General features: G+C 38.5%; 1 protein-coding gene across 1 annotated transcript in view; it reads right to left on the reverse strand.

Moving 5' to 3' along the window:
* The window catches only part of LOC114646296 (protein FAM124B), a 29,814-nt gene extending 16,291 nt beyond the window's left edge, over positions 1-13,523 (reverse strand). The window contains exons 1-2 of the mRNA XM_028794424.2: positions 13,302-13,523; positions 9,832-9,863 (exon numbers count right to left, since the gene is read on the reverse strand). Coding sequence (XP_028650257.2) covers positions 9,832-9,863; positions 13,302-13,366 — 97 coding nt within the window. The 5' untranslated portion in view covers positions 13,367-13,523. The remainder of the gene's footprint in view (positions 1-9,831; positions 9,864-13,301) is intronic.
* Between the last annotated feature and the right edge of the window lie 7,965 nt (positions 13,524-21,488).

The following is a 21,488-nucleotide window of genomic DNA, read 5'->3' on the forward strand; positions in this document are numbered from 1 at the left end:
CAAATATTCTTTTAATTTATGATATCAAAATCTTCCTCTGCATCTAGCAAAAGAAAAGCTTATTGTTACAGACACTTGAAGTACAATCCAATATATGCAATGATCTACGTATTATCAGAGGCCAACCTAGAGTGGATAAAATTCAGGATGCATTAGTTTACACATTAACAATTACTAACTTCCTCCTCTATAAACTTGTAATTGCTGCCAGGTCTGTGATATGGTTTATGAAATTACCGTAAAGAACCAATGGTATTAACCTGCAGCTAAATGGTGTTTGAACTAAGTAAATACACAAGAAAGGTGAAGCTGCCCTATGTGATATAAACATAGGGTGGGTTTAAAAATGGGCAGTGCCGTCAGGAGGTGGGAGGTTTCAGTGGCTTAAGCCCCTGATTTTTCAGTCCCAGATATACAACAAACAATTGTGGAAAGACCCTAACCTTCTTGTCTATTGTGTACCATTTGTATTCCCATTAGACAATAAATCAGTTTCTTTCAAAACTCTAATTTATATAAAAATGTAACTAATTACTGGGTTTTAACTAATATTAATAGCTAGATGGGGAACTTATTTTTTTCTCCTTTAATAAGGTAATATTGTTACTGATTTTATGCCAGCATTTGTCATTTCTATTAACAGATATTTTTTTCAATAGCTAATTATTGGATATTACTCTATTGGATATACTTTTAAAAATGTTATCATCGCAGAACAGTTTAAATACCTAGGGGTAAACATCACAAGTAAACAAAGCTCTCTATCAACAAAATTTTGCTGTCTCCATGGAAAAACGTAAGCAAGTCTAGCATAGATGGCCTACCCTTCATCTCACATTAGCTGGAAGAATTAACATTGTTAAGATGAATATCTTCCCTAAGCTTATTTTCAATTCCAAAGCATTCCAATATACATAAATAAATCATTATTTAAGAAGTTAGATTCAATCATAACATGACTATATAAGAAACATCACCTAAATGCACTAGGGCACATCATCAGTAATGTATCCTGAGGTCATCGGGCGTTTCGGGTTTTGCAACATCATACACCCTCGCTCAGGTGACCCAGCAGTGGTTGATCAATCCTCAGCTTGTATCCCAGTAGCGATCCATGGATCAGCCCTCTTCATCCAAAGCCACCTTGAGGCTTTCTCTGCGGCTTCACTTGCAGATTTAATGGCCCTCTTCTTGGCCGCTCCAGTTATGCCCAACCGTGTGAGGACACTGCAGAGTGAGCGCCCTGCAAATCCTCTGCAGCCAATTTCTATGGACTTATAGAGTACCCTCCAGCCTCTGTCCCTGCACTACTCCACCAGCTCCTGGTACTTGGTGCGTTTCCTCTGACTAGCTTCCTCGATACGCTCTTCCCAGGGCACTGTCAGTTCCAGCATGATGAGCTGTTTTGAGGCCTATGATGTAATGATCATGTCTGGCCGGAGTGGTGGTGTTATAATTTGCTGCGGGAACTTTACCTGGTTTCCCAAGTCAGCCTGCAGCTGCCAGTCAGAGGCTGTGTGAAAGAGGCCTGTTATTACTGCCTTTGCCTGGGATTGCTCTCCCGCTTTAACGAAGGTAACTGCCTTCTTTGGGCCATGGAGGAGTTTGCATGTCTTGATGGCTGCAGCCAAGCTTTCAGCAATTGCCTTGAGCACCTTGTCATGATGCCACCAGTAGCAGCTGTCTGCCAGTGCTTTAGGAAAGCTGCTGAGTTGATGTTCTAGAGAGCCTCTTCCTGAACAAAGTGGGCAGGATGTGTCTCACTCTTTCCCCAGACGTGGAGGTTTGCTGGGCTTGGCAGGGCATCGTAGACCGCCTGCACCAGGAACCGGACACGAAAGAAATCTCCCTGCATGATCTGACCAGGTGATCCTTCGCAGGAAAGTACTCTCCCACCTTGTCCACACACCCTGTTGCCAGAGCCATACTGCCCTGCTCACTCTCTCTTCCTGCACCCCTGCTCGGACCTCTTCCTGGAGTAGATGGATTCTCTCCTTGCCCTGGGCCTTGCCGACCTGGGTCTTTGGAAAGTAGCCCAGACCTGCTCTACCTGTTGCCACGGTGCCCACCAGAGCCTTCCGTCTCAGGCGTGACTCTGCCATCTCCACAGCCTCCTCCGCCTTCCATTCCCTGCCTGTCCTCACCTCAATGCCAGCTGCTGACACCTTACTATCCTTGAAGTCCCTGTACTGTAGGGCTTCTCTGGTGCGTGCTACCATGAATTCTTCCGTGAGGCCGCTAAATGGTAGCCGCAGGATGTTCCTAGATCCATACAGTGCTGCGCTGGTGAGGCTGTGTGGAAGTCCCAGCCACCTCCGAAGAAAGCTGCTGATCTTCTTTTCAAGGGACCCAACTGTTGAAAACAGGACTGCATATACCAGCAGAGGCCATAGGACCCAGGGCAGAATTGAGTGCTGATAGATCCAGGCTTTAAACCTACCAGGCAGGCCAGACCTATCAACCTTGGTGAGCTATGTCCCAAGCTCCTGGGTGGATTTCTGAATGGCAACTGTGTCTTTCAGACTTGAGTCAAAGACGTTCCCCAAACTCTTGACTGGCTGCTCTGTGATGGATAGGATGACTGTTCCCGTGATAGCAAATCTGTACTTATGAGTCACCTTCCCCTTCTTTAGTACCATGGACCTTGACTTGGAAGGCTTAAAACTCATCCTTGCCCCTGTGATGAGTCTCTCAAGTCCTTGTAGGATCCACCTGCTCCCTGGGACTGATGTTGTTGTGATGGTTAGATCATCCACATAAGGCTCTTATCGGGGGCTGTCGTACACCTGACTTAGTCAGGGGCCCTCTGCATTTTACTTTGGCTGCCTTGACCACCATATTCATGGCAAGGGCAAAAAGAATAAAGGAGGCGGTTCACCCGGTTATCATTCCCTTGCCAAGCCAATGCCAGTCTGATATTTCTGACCCAGAAGTGACCCTTATTCTGAAATTGTTATAGTAATCCAGGATCAGATCCTTGATTTTCCTGGGAACATGGTGGCGATGTAATGCGAGTTCAACCAGCTTGTGTGGTACAGACCCATAGGCATTGGCCAGGACCAACCACAACACAGCAAGGTCGCCTCTGTTCTCATGAGCCTCTCTGATCAGCTGAGTTACCACATCTGTATGCTCCAGGCAGCCAGAGACTCCAGGAATTTCCCCCCCTTATGGACAGAGGGGTCGATGTAGTTATTCTTGAGGAGGAACTCTGTCAGTCTTTTGGATACGATGCTGAAAAACACCTTTCCTTCTACCCTCAGCAGGGAAATCATTTGGAACTGGTCGATGTTCCTGGAATTCTCCTCTTTAGGGACCCAAACTCCCTCAGCACACCTCCACTGGTCACTAAGCTTCTTTTCAATTTCAAAGCATTCCAATATACATCAATAAATCATTTTTTAAGAAGTTCGATTCATTCATAACCTAATTTATTTGGAAATTAAAACATCCAAGTATCCAAAGGGCAACCCTACAAAGGCCTAGGGCAGAAGATGGCATGGCTCTACCTAACTTTCAATTTTATTACTGGGTGGCAAATACAGTTAGGTCCATAAATATTTGGACAGAGACAACTTTTTTTCTAATTTTGGTTCTGTACATTACCACAATGAATTTTAAATGAAACAATGGAGGAAACCCATCTGGTGATGTCCATGAGTTCAAGACTTCAGGCTGTTATTGCCAGCAAAGGGTTTTCAACCAAGTATTAGAAACGAACATTTTATTTCCAGTTATTTAATTTGTCCAATTACTTTTGAGCCCCTGAAATGAAGGGATTGTGTTAAAAAAAATGCTTTATTTGCCTCACAATTGTATGCAATCATTTTGTTCACCCCACTGAATTAAAACAGAAAGTCTGCACTTCAACTGCATCTGAGTTGTTTCATTTAAAATTCATTGTGGTAATGTACAGAACCAAAATTAGAAAAAAGATGTCTCTGTCCAAATATTTATGGACCGAACTGTATACAAGCTATAAAAACCTGGACATGGACACAAATAAATGAACATATACAGGCTTGGTCCAAATAGAAATAAAATCCTGCAATACTTCTTTATATTCCTTGCTTTGTACTCAAGTAAATACAAGTTATCGCCAATATACTAATAACGTAATTGTGCTTCATTCACTCAGAATATGGAACCAATGTAGGAAGTATTTCAAGATAGAGAAGCTTTAACCTGTGGCACCTCTGCATGATAACTACCTTTCACCCACCCTCTCAAACGTATGCAGTTTTTAATGTTTGGAAAACATCTGGGATTAAATCATTTAGGAGATTTTTACATAGACAACGTCTTTGCACACTACTGACAAATTAGAAACTTTGCTAAACAAAACCTACCAAATTTTCCTCACCTCCCACCTACTTCTATTCCTGAAAAAATATTGATCAAGTCTTGAGGACTCAGACAGCATTTCTGTAATATATAAAAACATTTTAAAGTCCCTCCCTTTCAAAGATCCCGGAGTACATGGAGTGGAAGGCAGCCATGCACAGAATTCACTCGAGCTCCATATGCGCAAAGCATACAATTATTCAACTTAAAATCATCTCTCTCTTTTAAAATTGCCCAAACTGTTTCCAGGGCAAGATCCAACCTGCAAACGCTGCAATCAAGCTCCAGCTTCACTGGGCCATGTTTGGGGTGTTCACCAAATTAACATCATTCTGGACCTAAATTTTTAAATGCCTTTCAGATCGCATTGGAGACACAATCCCTCCTAATCCACTAACAGCAGTGTTTGGTGTACTCCCAGATGGGCTTAAAGTGGAGAAGGACAAACAAACCATAATTGCCTTTACTTCACTATTGGCACGTAGACTTATCTTGCTCAACTAGAAGAACCCCATCTCTCTCAGTGGGTAACTGACATTATATAATATTTTAAATTGGAAAAAATCAAATTCTCACTTAGAGGATCTGTGCAAAGCTTTTTTTAAAACATGGCAGGATCTAATTAATAGAACAGAATAAGCATTTAAATTGAAGAAGCGTACTCTCTTCCCTTTTTTTTCATTTATTTTTCCTACTATTAAAGTTTTACTCTGTTGGCCAAGTTGTCTTTCTCATGGGTGGGGGTTGATTTGACTTGAACTTGGTTCTGTAAAATTTGACTTGCAAGTATGGAATGTTATTTGCTTTTAACAACTTCAATAAAATGGTAAAAAATGTTATTTTTTAAGAAAAATGAACAATTAGTGCAAGACCATTAACTACTATTAACACACATCAATCAATGCCAGTTTCACATCACTTGAATTGCAGTCTGCTGCGTATGAAAGCGATTGAGCCAGCATAATATTCAGAGATATATTTATAATAACAAAACCAAGATAATTCAATTTTATCATTGCTTTTTTATACTATTTATTTCAAGGAAAGGATATTAGTCAGTTATCTTCTCCAATCACAGCAACCAGTGGAATTTTCACTTAAACAATGACACGTGATGGAAAAAAAAAAATTATACCAGTTTCATGGTATTTGACAGTATTTTTTTTTCCCATGCACGAGTGGATGTTAACCACATTTTCCACTGCAATTACTGCAGTAGACTGGCTAAGAATAACCTATTCCACTGTCATGAGAATCGTACATTGTACAAAAAAACATTTTAATGTGCACACAAGTATTAATACAGGTTTGCATGGCCCCATAAAGTGATAGTTTTCAAGGGGGTGGCACTAATGAAGAGAAGGAATCAAATTGCATGACAGATGCAGTCAAAGTATAGAACCTTTTTATTGAACAATGTTTGCAAACAAGTTAAACTAAAATTTTGACAACATATTTCCAACCATCCAAAGAGGCATTTAGACTTAGTAAAATATCCAGAGGTGCTTGTCAAAAGTTGTACTTCACTGAACATGTCTTAGAAAAGGAATAAATAGTAAATATTTTTTGTAAACCAACTACACTTTGTTAATGTTAACAATCTCTGTCCATTGACATATTAAAGTGACTTTTTAAACAACTTTACCATCATTAAACTGCATAATATTTAAACTAATAAATAATAACAAAACAAATAATAGTGCAACTTCCAGTAATAATACTATTACTTCCAAGACTTCAAGCCTAGGTGCATTACACAGTATTCACCAAATAAAAATAAAACAAGTGCAACTTGGTGATGACATCTTTACCAACTGAACCATCATTAAGGCAAACTGCATTAATATGGACCTTGCTTCAAGCTAAGCTATATACATAAATAATAAAACTGCAACTTGCATTTATAATGCTATTTGTGGTATAGCCCTACAGAATCGTATTAGGGCCACGATGAGGAAAAAAAATACGGAAACAGTGGGGGAAAAAAAAAAACTATATATTGAGATTAAAGTCGACATTTCCACTTTCTTCTTGTAGTTTATTTTGTCATTAAAGTAGAATGTCGTAAACTAAACTTCATCCTAAAATGAATGTTTAATTCACTAGATTTTCTCAAACCCCGTCATAAGTTATGTAGCACATTAAATGCTTTGTGTTGTGTTCCCCGAGTAAATTAAATATTCATTTTAAGATGTAGTTTACAATGTTCTACATTAATAACAAATTCCGAGAATAAAGTCAACATGTCGACTTTAATCTCGACAAACAGCGAGAAAAAAGTAGAAATGTCGACTTTATTCTCGTCATAAGCGTCGCGATTAAAGTGGAAATGTCGAGAATAAAGTCAACATGTCGTCACACTATTACACAGTACCCAGATACATTACACAGTATTGAAAAAAAATACAACTTGGCTTGCAGTATTATCCAGTAGTATAGAAACAGTATTCACACATTTGAACATAATGGTCCACATCCGACCTTTTAAATCCAAAGTATCTCCAGACAACAGACGTGACTCCTTTTTCTAGCAAAAGTTCTTCTGTGTCATTATGTTCAATTTTATCGTCTGCTACAGCTTCAGTTTCAGAATGTTCTCTGTCCATTTTCACCACGCAATACCTCTACTAACGCATGTACTCCGGTGTATGCTTGTTTAGCGGTGTAGCAGTGAAAAAGGTCCCCCTTAAACAGTTTCCCGCTGCGCCATGTTCCAAATGTTTAGGCAATTTAAACCGGTATTGTGGTAGAAGAAAAATCCATATCATAACATAGGCTTTATATAAGTTCTCTAATTAGGTTCAGGAGTAAACAAATAATGAAAATGAAAGTAACACTTAACTAAAGACAAACCCAGAGGCTGTGGTCACTGAATTGCTGATGTTGCCTAATTCTCTGTTAGAGCCTCGTCTCACTATCTCCCAAAATCAGAGTGCACATACCTTCTTGTGATGCAGCCACTGGCTATGAAGAGCACACATACTGTACCTGGCCCTGACATAGCCTCAGGCTGCATGTGTCCCATGCTGACTGGAAGCAGGTTAAGCAAGCTCTATGGATTAGGAAGTTGTCTTTCAAACTTGATTCAGCATAAGTGAACCTGGACTGCAAAGAAGCAGCAATTTGCAGCAACCAATAAGCTAAGGCTGTAAAAAGAACCTAGTGTTCAAAGGCAGCTTGTGTCTGGTGTATTACTTTAACTTTGCTAAAAACAACCACAAGTAAACACTTCAATTAAAAGTGAAGTCATCTTACTTTGCTAACATGCTGAGCAGGCAAGTACAAGACCGTCTTTCTATAAATTATTATCGGGGTACTTCTTTCGGCTGCTCCAGTTAGGGGTCGCCACAGCAGATCATCTTCTTCCATATCTTTCTGTCCTCTGCATCTTGTTCTGTTACACCCATCACCTGCATGTCGTCTCTCACCACATCCATAAACCTTTGCTTAGGCATTCCTCTTTTCCTCTTCCCTGGCAACTCTATCCTTAGCATCCTTCTCCCAATATACCCAGCATCTCTCCACTGCACATGTCCAAACCAACGCACTCTCGCCTCTCTGACTTTGTCTCCCAACCGTCCAACCTGAGCTGAACCTCTAATGAACTCATTTCTAATCCTGTCCATCCTCGTCACACCCAGTGCAAATCTTAGCATCTTTAACTCTGCTACCTCCAGCTCTGTCTCCTGCTTTCTGGTCAGTGCCACCATCTCCAACCCATATAACATAGCTGGTCTCACTATCGTCCTGTAGACCTTCCCTTTCACTCTTGCTGATACCCGTCTGTCACAAATTACTCCTGACACTCTTCTCCACCCATTCCACCCTGCCTGCACTCTCTTTTTCACCTCTCTTACACAATCCCCATTACTCTGTACTGTTGATCCCAAGTATTTAAACTCATCTACCTTCACCAACTCTATTCCTTGCATCCTCACCTTTCCACTGACCTACCTCTCATTTACACACATGTATTCTGTCTTGTTCCTACTGACCTTCATTCCTCTCCTCTCTAGAGCATATTTCCACCTCTCCAGGGTCTCCTCGGCCTGATCCTTACTATCATTACAGATCACAATGTCATCAGCAAACATCATAGTCCATGGGGACTCCTGTCTAATCTCATCTGTCAACCTGTCCATCACCATTGCAAATAAGAAAGGGCTCAGAGCTGATCCCTGATGCAATCCCACCTCCACCTTGAATGCATCCGTTACTCCTACCGCAGACCTCACCACTGTCACACTTCCATCATACATATCCTGTACAACTCTTACGTACGTCTCTGCCACTCCCGACTTCCTCATACAATACCACAGCTCCTTTCGAGGCACCCTGTCATATGCTTTCTCCAGGTCCACAAAGACGCAATGCAACTCCTTCTGGCCTTCTCTATACTTCTCCATCAACACCCTCAGACCAAACATTGCATCTGTGGTGCTCTTTATTGGCATGAAACCATACTGCTGCTCACTAATCATCACCTCACTTCTTAACCTAGCTTCCACTACTCTTTCCCATAACTTCATGCTGTGGCTCATCAATTACACTGCACCCCTGTAGTTAATGAAGTCCTGCACATCCCCCTTATTCTTAAATATCGGCACAGGTACACTTCTTCTCCACTCCTCAGGCATCCTCTCACTTTCCAAGATTCCATTAAACAATCTGGTTAAAAACTCCACTGCCATCTCTCCTAAATGCTCCTCCATGCTTCCAAAGGTATGTCATCGGGACCAATGGGTACTAAGAAGAATCTTACATCAGGGGTACTAAGTTGCAAAAATGCCTACTCACAAGTGGAGTATAAAATAGCACCAGAAGATAAAACAAGTAGAAGACTGGCTGAAATAAGCCCATTAAATTATAGTTGGTAAGAAGAAATGGGTTTATCTGTTAGTTTTTTCCCCTTTGTTTTCAATTCACCTCATTAATCCAGTTAATTTCTTTTTAAGATTTTAAACTGGTATGGTTGGTTCATTTGTTGCCATTACTAAATACTCAGTCCTTTTTATTTTTCTTTTTTATTTAACTGTTCTTGTCATTATGATTTTTTTCTTTACCTATAGTATTTTATTTTGCGTTCCCTGTATCATACAAAATGACTGAGATTAAAAAGGTTTCATCTGTGCTCTAAGAAACTCCTTTATAAGTAAGGCATCTTTTACCTTATTTTTTGAGCTACATTTGCATGAAAATGTGCTATATAAATAAATATTGTTGTTGTTGTTTGAAAAGACCACCTTAGAGATGTAGATTTAGGGTCATCCTCACATTCAGACTGAATTATTTAACAAAAAAGTTTAAGGAGGATTACATGTAAATAAGCCCAGATACTACAAGCATGCTTCTAACATTGGCCTGGAAACAAACGATGATGAAACTGTTTTTCCTACAAATTCTCTAGTTTACAATCCTTTCCTCATTACTGCCCAAAGGTATGAATGCCCAAGTAAATCAACACAAAAAAGGGTTTGGAATACTCACTGCTTGAAGATGACATTTTACTGCAGTCTGATCTGAAAATAAAGGAAAACGATAAATGATTTATTCACTTTCAAACTAAAGATTTGGCTTAATGATAAATGTTTAATAATACAGTCAGACTGACATGTGCTGGGTATAATATTAAATCTGCTACTTCCTTCAGCCTTGGTGCAATTTTCATTTGCCAAATATTTGTTGTGTTTTAACACAAATGCAACTCTAAAGGTTCCTATGAACATTTCTAAGAAGGTCGCAATGCCGAAACTGCATAGCAAGCAAAAAATGATGTGTGCAAAAGTATACAATTTGAAACTAAAGCTTTTATTTCTATAATTGCAAAGATAGTGAAGGCAGAAATTGCACCAAATCATTGCATGGAGCATTGCATAATGCATCCTTAAGACACAGATGAGTAGGAGGGACCTCCTATGATCAATACACTGTTGCTGGGTTCACTACACCTTCTCAGCTTCAAATCTTGCTTACTAAGATACAGGGTTGTACAGGGTCAGCCTATTGGGTTACTCATAAGAAAAAGAGCAATCTAGTACCATATGCCAATCCAGCATAATCACAAGTGTTTGAAATATGCTCAGATATCTCAATCATTTACAGAAGTCTTTAAATGCAACTAATATATCTGCAAATCAGCACCTTGTTATTTAGAAATGATGAGCAATGGCACGCATGAGGATCAGGTAAATGTGTAGCACACACAAAACAGCAAATGTGCATGAAAGCTGCAGGTTCATTTCTTCGGAATTGTGTTTCTTTTGTGTTGCATATTCAGCTCGGCACGAAGTGCTGTTTGACAAGATCAGCTGTAGCCCACTCAAACTACATGACAGACAAAGCAGCATGCTAAGAGTTCAATGACCATGTATTTTTTACTCGTAAACACAGCGGTAAGCAACAGTTATAAAACAGAAATCATACTGCAAAAATATACTTTTGGGGGTTGAAGGCTGTATATGCTCTTAAGGTTTCAGAGCAAAACTGAATTTAGCTTATGTGGCTACAGGCTGACAGGATGCAGTTCCTTCTTTCCATTTCAGTTTGCACACCCAAATAAATTTAATGAAATCACATATCAGGAGTCCAAATTCTGATTTACTGCTTTGTTAACATTCTCAAACCTGCTTAATCTAATTGTGTTTGCAACAAATTTAAAGACATCTGTAACTCATTTAAAGATATCGCTCTCTCTATTATAATTGAAAAATCTTGGGACGAGATGTGCCTTTCTTAGAGAGACACTATCATGTCCCGTGAGACGAGACTTTATGCCAAGAGATTTAACCACGCCCAGGCTGGAAATAAAAGACAGGGAGTAGATGACAAAGTAGAACGTCATAAAGAATTCAAAAACATTGGCACAATACACATGCAGAACAGGTTAGAGATAATGGAAGTATGAAAATTTGAAAGTTTCAAAAAATGATAAAGTAAAGATCGCATTAGCGCAAACAAATGGAAATTATTGCTCGGTAAAATAACGAAATAGCAAAAAGAGATTGAATATATTGTTCGGATTTAAACTTGAAGTCAGAGACTTGTAGATTGTCTGATTCGTGTTGCCATCAGGGAAAAGTAGTGTTTCTATCCAATGAAGAGGCCTATCCATGAGAATTAAGTTTTGTTGTTTGGTGAAAGTGAAATCCACATACCCGAGCAGCAGAGATGCGTAGTTGCTGGCACGTAGCACAGGCGAGCAAAGCTCCCTAGTATTTATTAAAGAATGCAAGTAATTTTAAGATAGCTGACAATTTCGAGCCATTTGTTTAAATAATCAATATCTTTAGAGTATCTTTAAATGATTAAAAAATATCTGTAAATCATTTACAGCCATGTGCACTTTTAGATTTATTTAAGAGTATCTTGAATCATGTCATTAAATAAAATATCTAATTTATTTCAACACGTCTTTAAATCATATAGAGACAACTTTAAATGTTTTAAGACATCTAATTATTTTAATATGCTGTATCTGTAAACAATAGTTTGCCTTGTCATAGAAATCCTTCTTAAGATAAGAACATGACAACCTGTTCAGGAAAGCTACTTAACTTCTATAATAAATTTTTTGTTATATTTATATTAAAATAAAAACAAAGATAGAAATGTAATGTTTCTGATGTGTTGCTGCAGTCTAAATGACAAGAGTCAAAATTCTTTTCCACCACAAAATCTTTACCCTTTTCCTTCAGCACATAAACTCTGACACAGCCCTAATTCCAACTATTCTATTGATGAAATTAACGGTTTATATCTAGGCTATCACCAAAAAATAGTAAAGTTTAATATACAGTAATAAAAAATGTTCTAAGGCAAGAAAACAATGAATTTTAGTGCACCTCTCGCGAATTTTGGTTGCGGGAATTAACATGAATGTATATACTTTGCTTGTTATGGCGCACAAACAATATGTATAGGTATGTTTTAAAACTTTTGAAAGAAGAGCGCACAACATTGCCATAAGTAAATAATATCGCCTAATGGAAAACAAACCAAAACAAAGGGAGCTGGAGAGAGAGAGAGAGAGAGAGAGAGAGAGAGAGAGAGAGAGAGAGAGACCCTCGCATCATCTCTTTAAACCCAGAAGAATGCCTTCTAGTTTCCAGGGCAACTACTGTTTACAACTAGCGCTTCGGTTCTTCGACGCCTTAAACGCATTCCTGGGAGAACCAAATTCAAATTGGAGGGTTTGAAATAAAATATCTGAATGGCATAACAATTCTCTTTATTTTCCTCTATAAAACTTTTATTTTACTTTATCAATAAAGAAGCACATTAATGATGAAAAGTCATTTGATCCGCAATAGAAAACAAAATCCCAATAAATTTTAATGTGTCTCGCTTGAAAGAAAGCGATACCTACTGAGCCATCCTTGTCGGCCCTCGCATCTGCTCACCAGTTATTTGTGAAGACTTTTATCCTTGCGACTGACATTACACTTGTATTTTATGCATTATTTAAGAACTGGATAAACGGTATCATATCTACATTATCATAAACACACACACACAACGTGATAGAGAAAAGTGCAGTGTTTTCAACGTCCATAACACTGGCGCTGATCCATCTTTAATATAGCAGCTCCACTACCTCACACAATCCGCTTATCGCGTTCAGTTTGTCCAGGTGCTGCACACGTCTGATTCCAAAAAATCGCACTGCATTTTGCGAAAGTTCGGTAATACTCTAGAACTTCAAGCGACAGGATCAACTTATCAAATGTTTTGTTTTTGTTAAGCACCGCAGAAGCCCCTGCCTTTCCCTCTAGTACTCGCATTTAAATGTTGGGTGCCTTTACCCTACACTGAGGCGGAGAAACACAAGGCTTAACATCTAAATTGAAAACAAACCCCCGTATTGGTTAAAGTGAAACGGACACACCGAGAACGTACGCCCAGTAACCAGCGAAACAAACAGCAACAAGGAAAAGAAACATTTGCAGCTCTACACCTACTCTGCAGTCTCTGCTCCCGAATCGCTGCCCTCATCCTCAGTGAGACGAGTCGCTTTTTGCGACATTGTCAGTTAACCGCGAGCCCGACGCCAGCGCCTCTTCACTCGGCGTACTCTTTCTGAGCGAAATCGAGCCGAGGAACACATGCTCGGTGGGCGGATATCTCGGAGATGTGGCGCTTAGCCTCATTACGTGACGTCAGTCCTCCCGGCCCACACTCGGCGCCTTCTCATTTGAATGCAAGGCGACTTTTTTTCAAAGGGAAGCTCTTGTTAAATAAGGCACCGACTATACTATTGCCGTCAAGTCCCATGAGGAAATACTAAAGACTGCAAACAAGTGCTGTCCCGCTGTGGAATTGCAGTAGACTTCATAACGGTAAAATAAACTGCTCTGCACTTTTCGTTCTCCTTTACGGGGTACTCTGGATCCTACAGACACCATTCTCTTTTCTTACATTTTGTCGATTTAATCCATGTTTGTCCTGTTATGTAATACCATTGTATATTTTATTGAGAATGCACGAATTGTGCACACCGCATCTACACACGCAATCATAAATGTCTATGTTATAAAGACAAAGTGTTAGCACGAGAAAATCGTTTCTAAAAAAAGGACATAACATGCACAAGCGCTCTATAGGCTGACATTAAAAAAAACACAAAAAAAAACAACCGTTATAAATTATTAAAAATTATTTTTATTAGTTACTAAGATTATTAACATGAGATTTAGAATGCAATGTCAGCTGGATTTTTGCATGGACTTTATTAATGCTAAAGCGGTCTTTAAACTGTCCTCCGTGCTGGCTTCAAGGTTTTAACTGGCGGACTACACGTCAAATACACGCGGCAGTTCAAACTGGCCCAGCTGAAGAGCTCAGGAGGGACCAAGACCTCCGTATTACGGCCAGTCCGGGGGGTAAGGGGTTAGGACCTGTTCATTTCAATATGGTGGGGCAAATCAGCATCCCTCATCCATTTATTTACACTTCTGAGCTACACACAGGAATGTCACAACGCCATAATGTTTTTATTGGGTACCAATACGAGTGAAATTTCGCAACACTCCAAGTCTATTCAATATCAAGGCAAAAACTGAAATCCCATTCAACGGCTAATGAAAAGTGCCTCAATTATTCAAATTAGTAGTGTCTTTTGTTGTAATATAATAAAAATAAAAACTAACAGTAACAATAGCTTTAAAATTTTGGTATATCCATGAAGTAGTGACTCAAAAAATAATTTAAGTAAACCAGAACGGACATTTATAATTATCAAAACAAAATGCAGGGCTTGCATTTTAATGGCTGATACACTGGGGGAAGGAATCCATACATCTAACAACAAATAATGGGCATTTTAAAATCTTGGAATTTTAGCATAGTGTTTATAAAGTAGAGGTCATGGGCGACATGATATATCCAACCATGTGCACATTCCAAATTTATTCTGATATTTTCTCTGCAGTAGTTGAAAAATACTGCTTAAAATCAATTCTAAAAATAAAGATTCAAACATTATTGTATCTGTAATGTTGAATGAGTGAATTCCAAAATACTTCAGGTTATTTTAATATAAAAAAATGTAATGGTGTTGGGGTAACGACATACTTTTAAAATATAGTTTGACAGATAAACCTTTTGTTACGTTTGTAACATTTGCTATTGCAAGATTTATATTAGTTGGTAAAAAAAATAAAAATAAACAGAAAAAATCTCTGCAATTAATAGATTTTGTTAAGTTTTGGCAATTTAAAAATGTCAAAGGTCATAAAAACAAAGTTTTTTTCCCCCGTTTTGCTCCATACAAATTGTTTCATTTTTTATCTTACATATCATCCTCTTGGAAATCCTTCCATCTTGTTGCTCGACCTTTGGACCTTGTCCTGGACATCCAGGGGCTCAATTCCAGACATTAAACTTCCCTTAGATGGCATTTAAGAAATCAAAGAGATACTGTAGAGTTTACTACTGTGAAATGTTGTACATCTTGGTTATATTCACACGTACTGTAAGTGTTACAGAAGTGACTTTCAGATAACAAGCACACTTGCTAATTACTGTACAGTGTAAGAGAACTGAAAAGACTGAATAAACACGCAAAAATAAAGTAAAAGGAAATGGTCATAACTGTACTAAAGTGGTCCGTGACAGTTTTTCTCAATGTTTATAATGGTGTACCCCTTGGTGAACTGAATGTAAAAGCGGTGGGTTTAGTAACGTGCAGCGCTGTTGACCACCTGCACTCCCAACACTCATTTGAGAAACACTGCTCAAAGCGTTACAGTCCAAGTGACTGGCAAAGCAACCAACATGGGGGTCTTTAAAAAGGATGAGAAAACAATGTGTAGATTATTATTAAAAATTATAAATGAATCAACAAAATGGCCATGTGCTTTTAAGAGAAAAACTTATTTATATGGGCCAAAGTGTTGGTTCAGCAATACTTTTTCATTTAAAATAAATATTAACCTGATAACAATATGTACTTTCTTCTCCAGGTGGAGGGTGTACAAACTTTTATAGTTTATTTCTGGATTTTTCAAAAAAGTTTGAACTTTTCAAGTAATTAACAAAGAGACGCAAATAACAAGAGTTTTTTTTTTTTTACCTTTGGCATATGTGACCTTATTCCATTAACGTCCATCTAAATAAAAAGACACGAGAGCTGAAAGCAAGTATGTAAGCATGGCTTTGGTATTTTTAGTTTCTCATATTAGAGGAGTAATTTTATTAATCACATTGGTTAATCAAAGTTATTTATGTGAGAAAAAAAACATAACTTTCAATTACATTATCTGTGCAAATACTTCCAAAAATTAATATACTACCACAACAATGGACAATTATAAAATGAATGTCTGTATGCTACTGGAATCAGATTACATGTAGTAAAGTATATTACACAATAAACTAATTGTTTTAAAAGTTTTGACTTATTGACCCAATATGTTATATTTAAGAAGTTAAAAATGTTTCTCTGTGTAGTTTCCATCGTGATTCAATAAATCATAATTTTACTAACACTTACATTTAGCAGTATAAAATAACTTAGTTCTAAAGACAAACCAAGAAAACATTAAACCCAAGGCCTTTAAAATAAGTGCTCTTGTCGAGTTGCATTGTATGGAAAAATGTAATTTTGTACAATGCAGTGCCTAAAGGCAACCAAATATGGTTACTTGTCAAGATTAAGGTACACCACCACTGTGCACAATGATACTTTATATGAATACTCCAAAATCACTACTGATTATTTTGAATAAACAGAAAGCAAGAGAAATAATAATCCTTAGGATAATGTAACCAGAAAACAGTATAAACAACTTATTTGGTAATGTGTAATAAAAGGAAATGAATCTTAGTAATTTAATCAAACCTAAGCAGTTAGTGTAAATCTTACATAATGTACCAAGTTAAACAGACCAAACCAAAAACACAAAACACGGCAGTATTAATTAAGTGATTGTGACTGAGTGTGCTGTATCTTGCAAACCTCATGATAATAAACACTCCTTCCTGTCAAAAGTGCCCTTAAGAGACAGCTCTGTGTGGCAGTAGAATACACTGTACTAGTCCAGGCTTTTGTTACATGTAATTAAGAAAGTCCTGAGGTTTATTAAAGTTGATGCCAACTACTAAAGGGATTCACCTTTTCTCTAACCACCTTAACTTATACTGGGCCACTTGACATTCTGGTTTGTGGAAAAGTCTAACGTATGTTTATGACTCTAGACTTTCTGCAGTGGATGGTAAAGACTCAGAAATGGTAGTGTGTAATACTGGGGTACCTACAGAAACTGCCCCGTCTCCCTTCCTGTTTACCCAACACAAGAGACTTCCAAAACAATACCTGTTTCCCACTTAAGAGTTTTTTAGATGGCCCCTCTATCATAGGCTGTATTTAAAATGGAGAAGAGTTCAGAGTGCAGGAAGGCAATGGAGGACTTTGTCTCATGGTGCAGGGAGAACCCACTGCTACTCAACATCAGCAAGACAAAAGAGCTGGTGGTGGATGTCCGGCATGCCAAAGAAGTCCTGAGGTCTGCCACCATCCAGGGTAGAATGTGTAAGTTGTACAGAGCTACAAGTACTTGGGGTTCACATAAACAACAAACACAGTCGCTCTGTAGAAGAAGAGCCAGGGCTGACTGCCCTTTCCCAAGGAGACTTAAGGGTTTTTGATTCATGCAGCAACTTGCTGGAAATGTTCCATCAGTCATTGTTCTAAGCCTCGGTCTCCTGGGAAAACAACTTGAGCTCAAAAGATGACCCATGCCTGAATAAACCTATCAGGAAAGCCTGCTCCATTACAGGCGTACCCCTGGACACACTGGAAGTTTTTGTGGGAAATTAAATGGTGGAAAAACTGGATGCCATCATTTAAAATTCCCTCCAGATGGCACTCTCTTGGAGCACTTGTAGCCACAGGATCATTACACCACCGTGTCTGTGGATCTTTTCTTCTCACTGCTATCAGGCAATTCAATGCTTAAACCCAACACCCTAAACTAAAAGCTGGTACTCTTAAGCTCATTTTGCAATTTCTGCACAATATACATTACTGTTTATCCTGCGAGTCTTGAGTTTTATGTTTCTGCTGTAGTATGCATCAAAATTTCCTCATGGGATTAATAACGTTTATCTAATCAAATATTTTGTTGAATTTGTAGGATAAGGGATGTGTCAGGGATAATTCATGAATAAGCCAATTCACTGTACAAGCTCTTTATATGCAACCTATTTTACACAGGTGAATGGACTCAAATACCTATTTAGAATATTCATGTCTCCTTTAGGATTAATATGCTGTATATGAAAGCTTTTTGAGCACAACTAATAAATCTGACATTTTAAAATCACTGTAGATTTTTCACTACAAATGCTGCTTTCTAGGACAACATAAAAACTAAGCTAACTTTATTAAAAAATAGTTCCTATAAATGTAATATAGATGGAAAATGGAATCTACTATGTTGAATTCATTGCCTTTGTTCCTCTTTCATTGGAATTACACTATTGTCACTGATGTATGGGAGACAAGTATGTAAGATTTCCATTGTACTGTATACACATGACAACAAACTGTAAAACTGAAATTAAAAAGAAAAAAGTTACTGCATTATACATTTTTCTTAGCCTAAAACTCTACTTTATGGCTTTAAAAGAATGACTCTAGCTATAATCCACAGTCACATCAAATTCAGATAATGCTATTCGGAAAAGCAATAAAGAAAATTAAATAAGTACAAAAGTAAAATCATTCATGCAATTAAAAGTATGTGCATCACTTGACATCAACAATAAAAAAAGGACATTTAAGGGCAGAAGGAAAATGAGTGACCAGAGCTCCCATATTTTGGATATCAAAACAGCTAACATTTAGTGTCATGTTGTCCTTTAGTATTTGCACATAATTTACACTAAAATTTCCATCCATCCATCCATTTTCCAACCCGCTGAATCTGAACACAGGGTCACGGGGGTCTGCTGGAGCCAATCCCAGCCAACACAGGGCACAAGGCAGGAACCAATCCCGAGCAGGGTGCCAACCCACCGCAGGACACACACAAACACACCCGCACACCAAGCACACACTAGGGCCAATTTAGAATTGCCAATCCACCTAACCTGCATGTCTTTGGACTGTGGGAGGAAACCGGAGCGCCCGGAGGAAACCCACGCAGACACGGGGAGAACACGCAAACTCCACGCAGGGAGGACCCGGGAAGCGAACCCAGGTCTCCTAACTGCGAGGCAGCAGCGCTACCACTGCCCAACCGTGCCGCCCCACACTAAAATTGAATTATAATTATTACTACAAAAAGTATTTCCCCATGATTCAAAAATAGCTTTTTGTGAAAGCCAACAGCACGTCTGGTTCCATCCATTGTGTTATGAGTTGGAAACTCAAGTACTAGGAATCTCAGTATAATAATGTTTAAATTGTACAATGGAGTTTTATTTCATATTCTTTGGCCCCAGACAATCCTGAAAGAGACTAAATGTGTTTGAAAATGTTCAATACGTTAATAAATTAAAAACATTCCAGGTTCTTGTATTTGAATTCTTTAACAGCAATTAAACTAGAAACAGATATATCAAGATCTATATGCTGCAAGCTATTGCAACACACACACCGATACATATATATATATATATATATATATATATTGTGGAGACTGGCTCGGACACAGACAGGCAGACACGCTCATGTCACCCAACACGTTTATTTACACTATTATATACAATTACGATGCCACAAACCCCAATCTTCCCCAAAGTCCAGGCCAACCACTCTGCCTCTTCGGACCGCCTCCTTCTTTCTTTCTATCACCTTGTCCTGCTTCCACCCGACTCCAGCCTTGAATGAAGGGAGGCGGCCCCTTTTACCCGTACCCGGATGTGTTCCAGGTGTGCACCGGCAATCCCGCGGACACACCCCAGTGTGGCAGAAATGCCAGCTGTCCTCCCGGAAGCACTCCGGGTGTTCCCTCTCTTCTTCCCCCCAGCACTTCCTGGTGTGACAGAAGTACTGGGGTCCAGGGTCCTTCAGGCAGGGGGACGCCCCTGGCGGTGACCATGGGCCCCTACAGGGTTGGGTTTCCAAGCCCTGTACCCGTGGCCCCCAATACAACCAGGGCGGACGCCCCTTCGCGGTCTGGAGGAGGAATGGGCCCTCCTCCGGTCTTACTGGGCGTCCCGGCATGAACCCCATCCGGGTGCCACAATATACAATGTGAACTAGGAAGTAGACTCAAGAACAACAACTCTTTACACTTAATACTCCATTTAGGTCTTTATAACATACAGTATCACAGGGGATCAGTACCAAAAGGTCTGAAAGATAATCAACTCTTGGATTTCTCTGTCTTTAGAAACCCTTAAACAGATTATTACTAATCTCAAAACAACACTTAAAATCCCTTTTAAAAAGACATTTGAAAATGATTCAAGTGGAGTAAAATCCAGTATAACACTCATGTTAACTTCAGCTTTCAAAATGTGAATTGCTACCAGTTTCCTACCAACAGTTTGTATTTGGCACTCACTGCTTTGTATGGATAACCCTTTTGCTCTGTACTAGGATACGTGCAACAGGAGCCTGGATTTTTTGGAGCGAGTAGAGAGTATATTTGGTGGGTAGCTGATCTCTAGACATTATGTGCAGGACACATGCAACTCTAAAGCAGAAACAATGACTCTGATGGAAGCATTAGTTAGTGTGTCACTGGTACAGAAAATGGCAAACATAGCTAGTAACTCAATAGGCTTGAAACTAAGTGAACGTAATTTAAGATGTGTCAAGTCACTCTTAGAATTAAAAAAAAAATAATAAAAACATCTAATACTAGCTTTTGATTAAAAACGTCTGCACAGGCCATTCACCTTGCCCATATATACTGTATGCACCATGTCTGTAAATGGTATTATTGTTTTTACAACATCTGAAGTCTTTGTCTTGTATTCACTTACATGAGATATAGCTCTGTATGAATTACTAAAAAAGTTTACTATAACGATAGCATCTCAGTTGAATAGTATGAAATAAATCCAACTATAATTTTAATAAAATTTAAATATCTTAATTCTTGAAACAGTTGTAAAGTCTTAGAAAAAAAACATTAGTGACTCAGAGAGTAGACACTTGTGTAAATAATAAAATGGCCTGAACAGCAATATCAAATTTCCAACTCCACTTTAAAATATACAAAGCAACTTTTGACATGATTTAAAATATTTTCTTTAAAACCGGTTGGCTTCTTTAAAAAATGGAGTCTCAGAGTCTTATCCAGGACTAGATGGCTTTTAGAACAAATACCTCACTTGACTTACTGATAAAAATAGTGAGAGTGTTGTTCAAAATAGTTTGATCCTCTAATTTGGTTCAATATATTTTACATGTAGCTATCTATGGTGTGGGCCATTCTATGCAAAAGCTGCAAAAATAATTTTCACCTAAAGAATTTATCTTTCCAAAGTTAAAAGTGCCTTACCTGAAATTAAACATAAAAAAAGGAGACTTTTTTTTTCCTCTAGTCAAAAACGTACAAATTATAAAAAGTGGTGCAAAACATCTTAGAATTTAGCATACAATTTCTTCATTAAACATAAAAACTGTAGCCTCTAAATTAAACAAAGGCATTTTCCTTCACTCAGTAAAAAATAAAAAAAATTCAACTCTA

Source organism: Erpetoichthys calabaricus, chromosome 2, assembly GCF_900747795.2.
Source record: "Erpetoichthys calabaricus chromosome 2, fErpCal1.3, whole genome shotgun sequence".
NCBI classification, from domain to species: domain Eukaryota; kingdom Metazoa; phylum Chordata; class Cladistia; order Polypteriformes; family Polypteridae; genus Erpetoichthys; species Erpetoichthys calabaricus.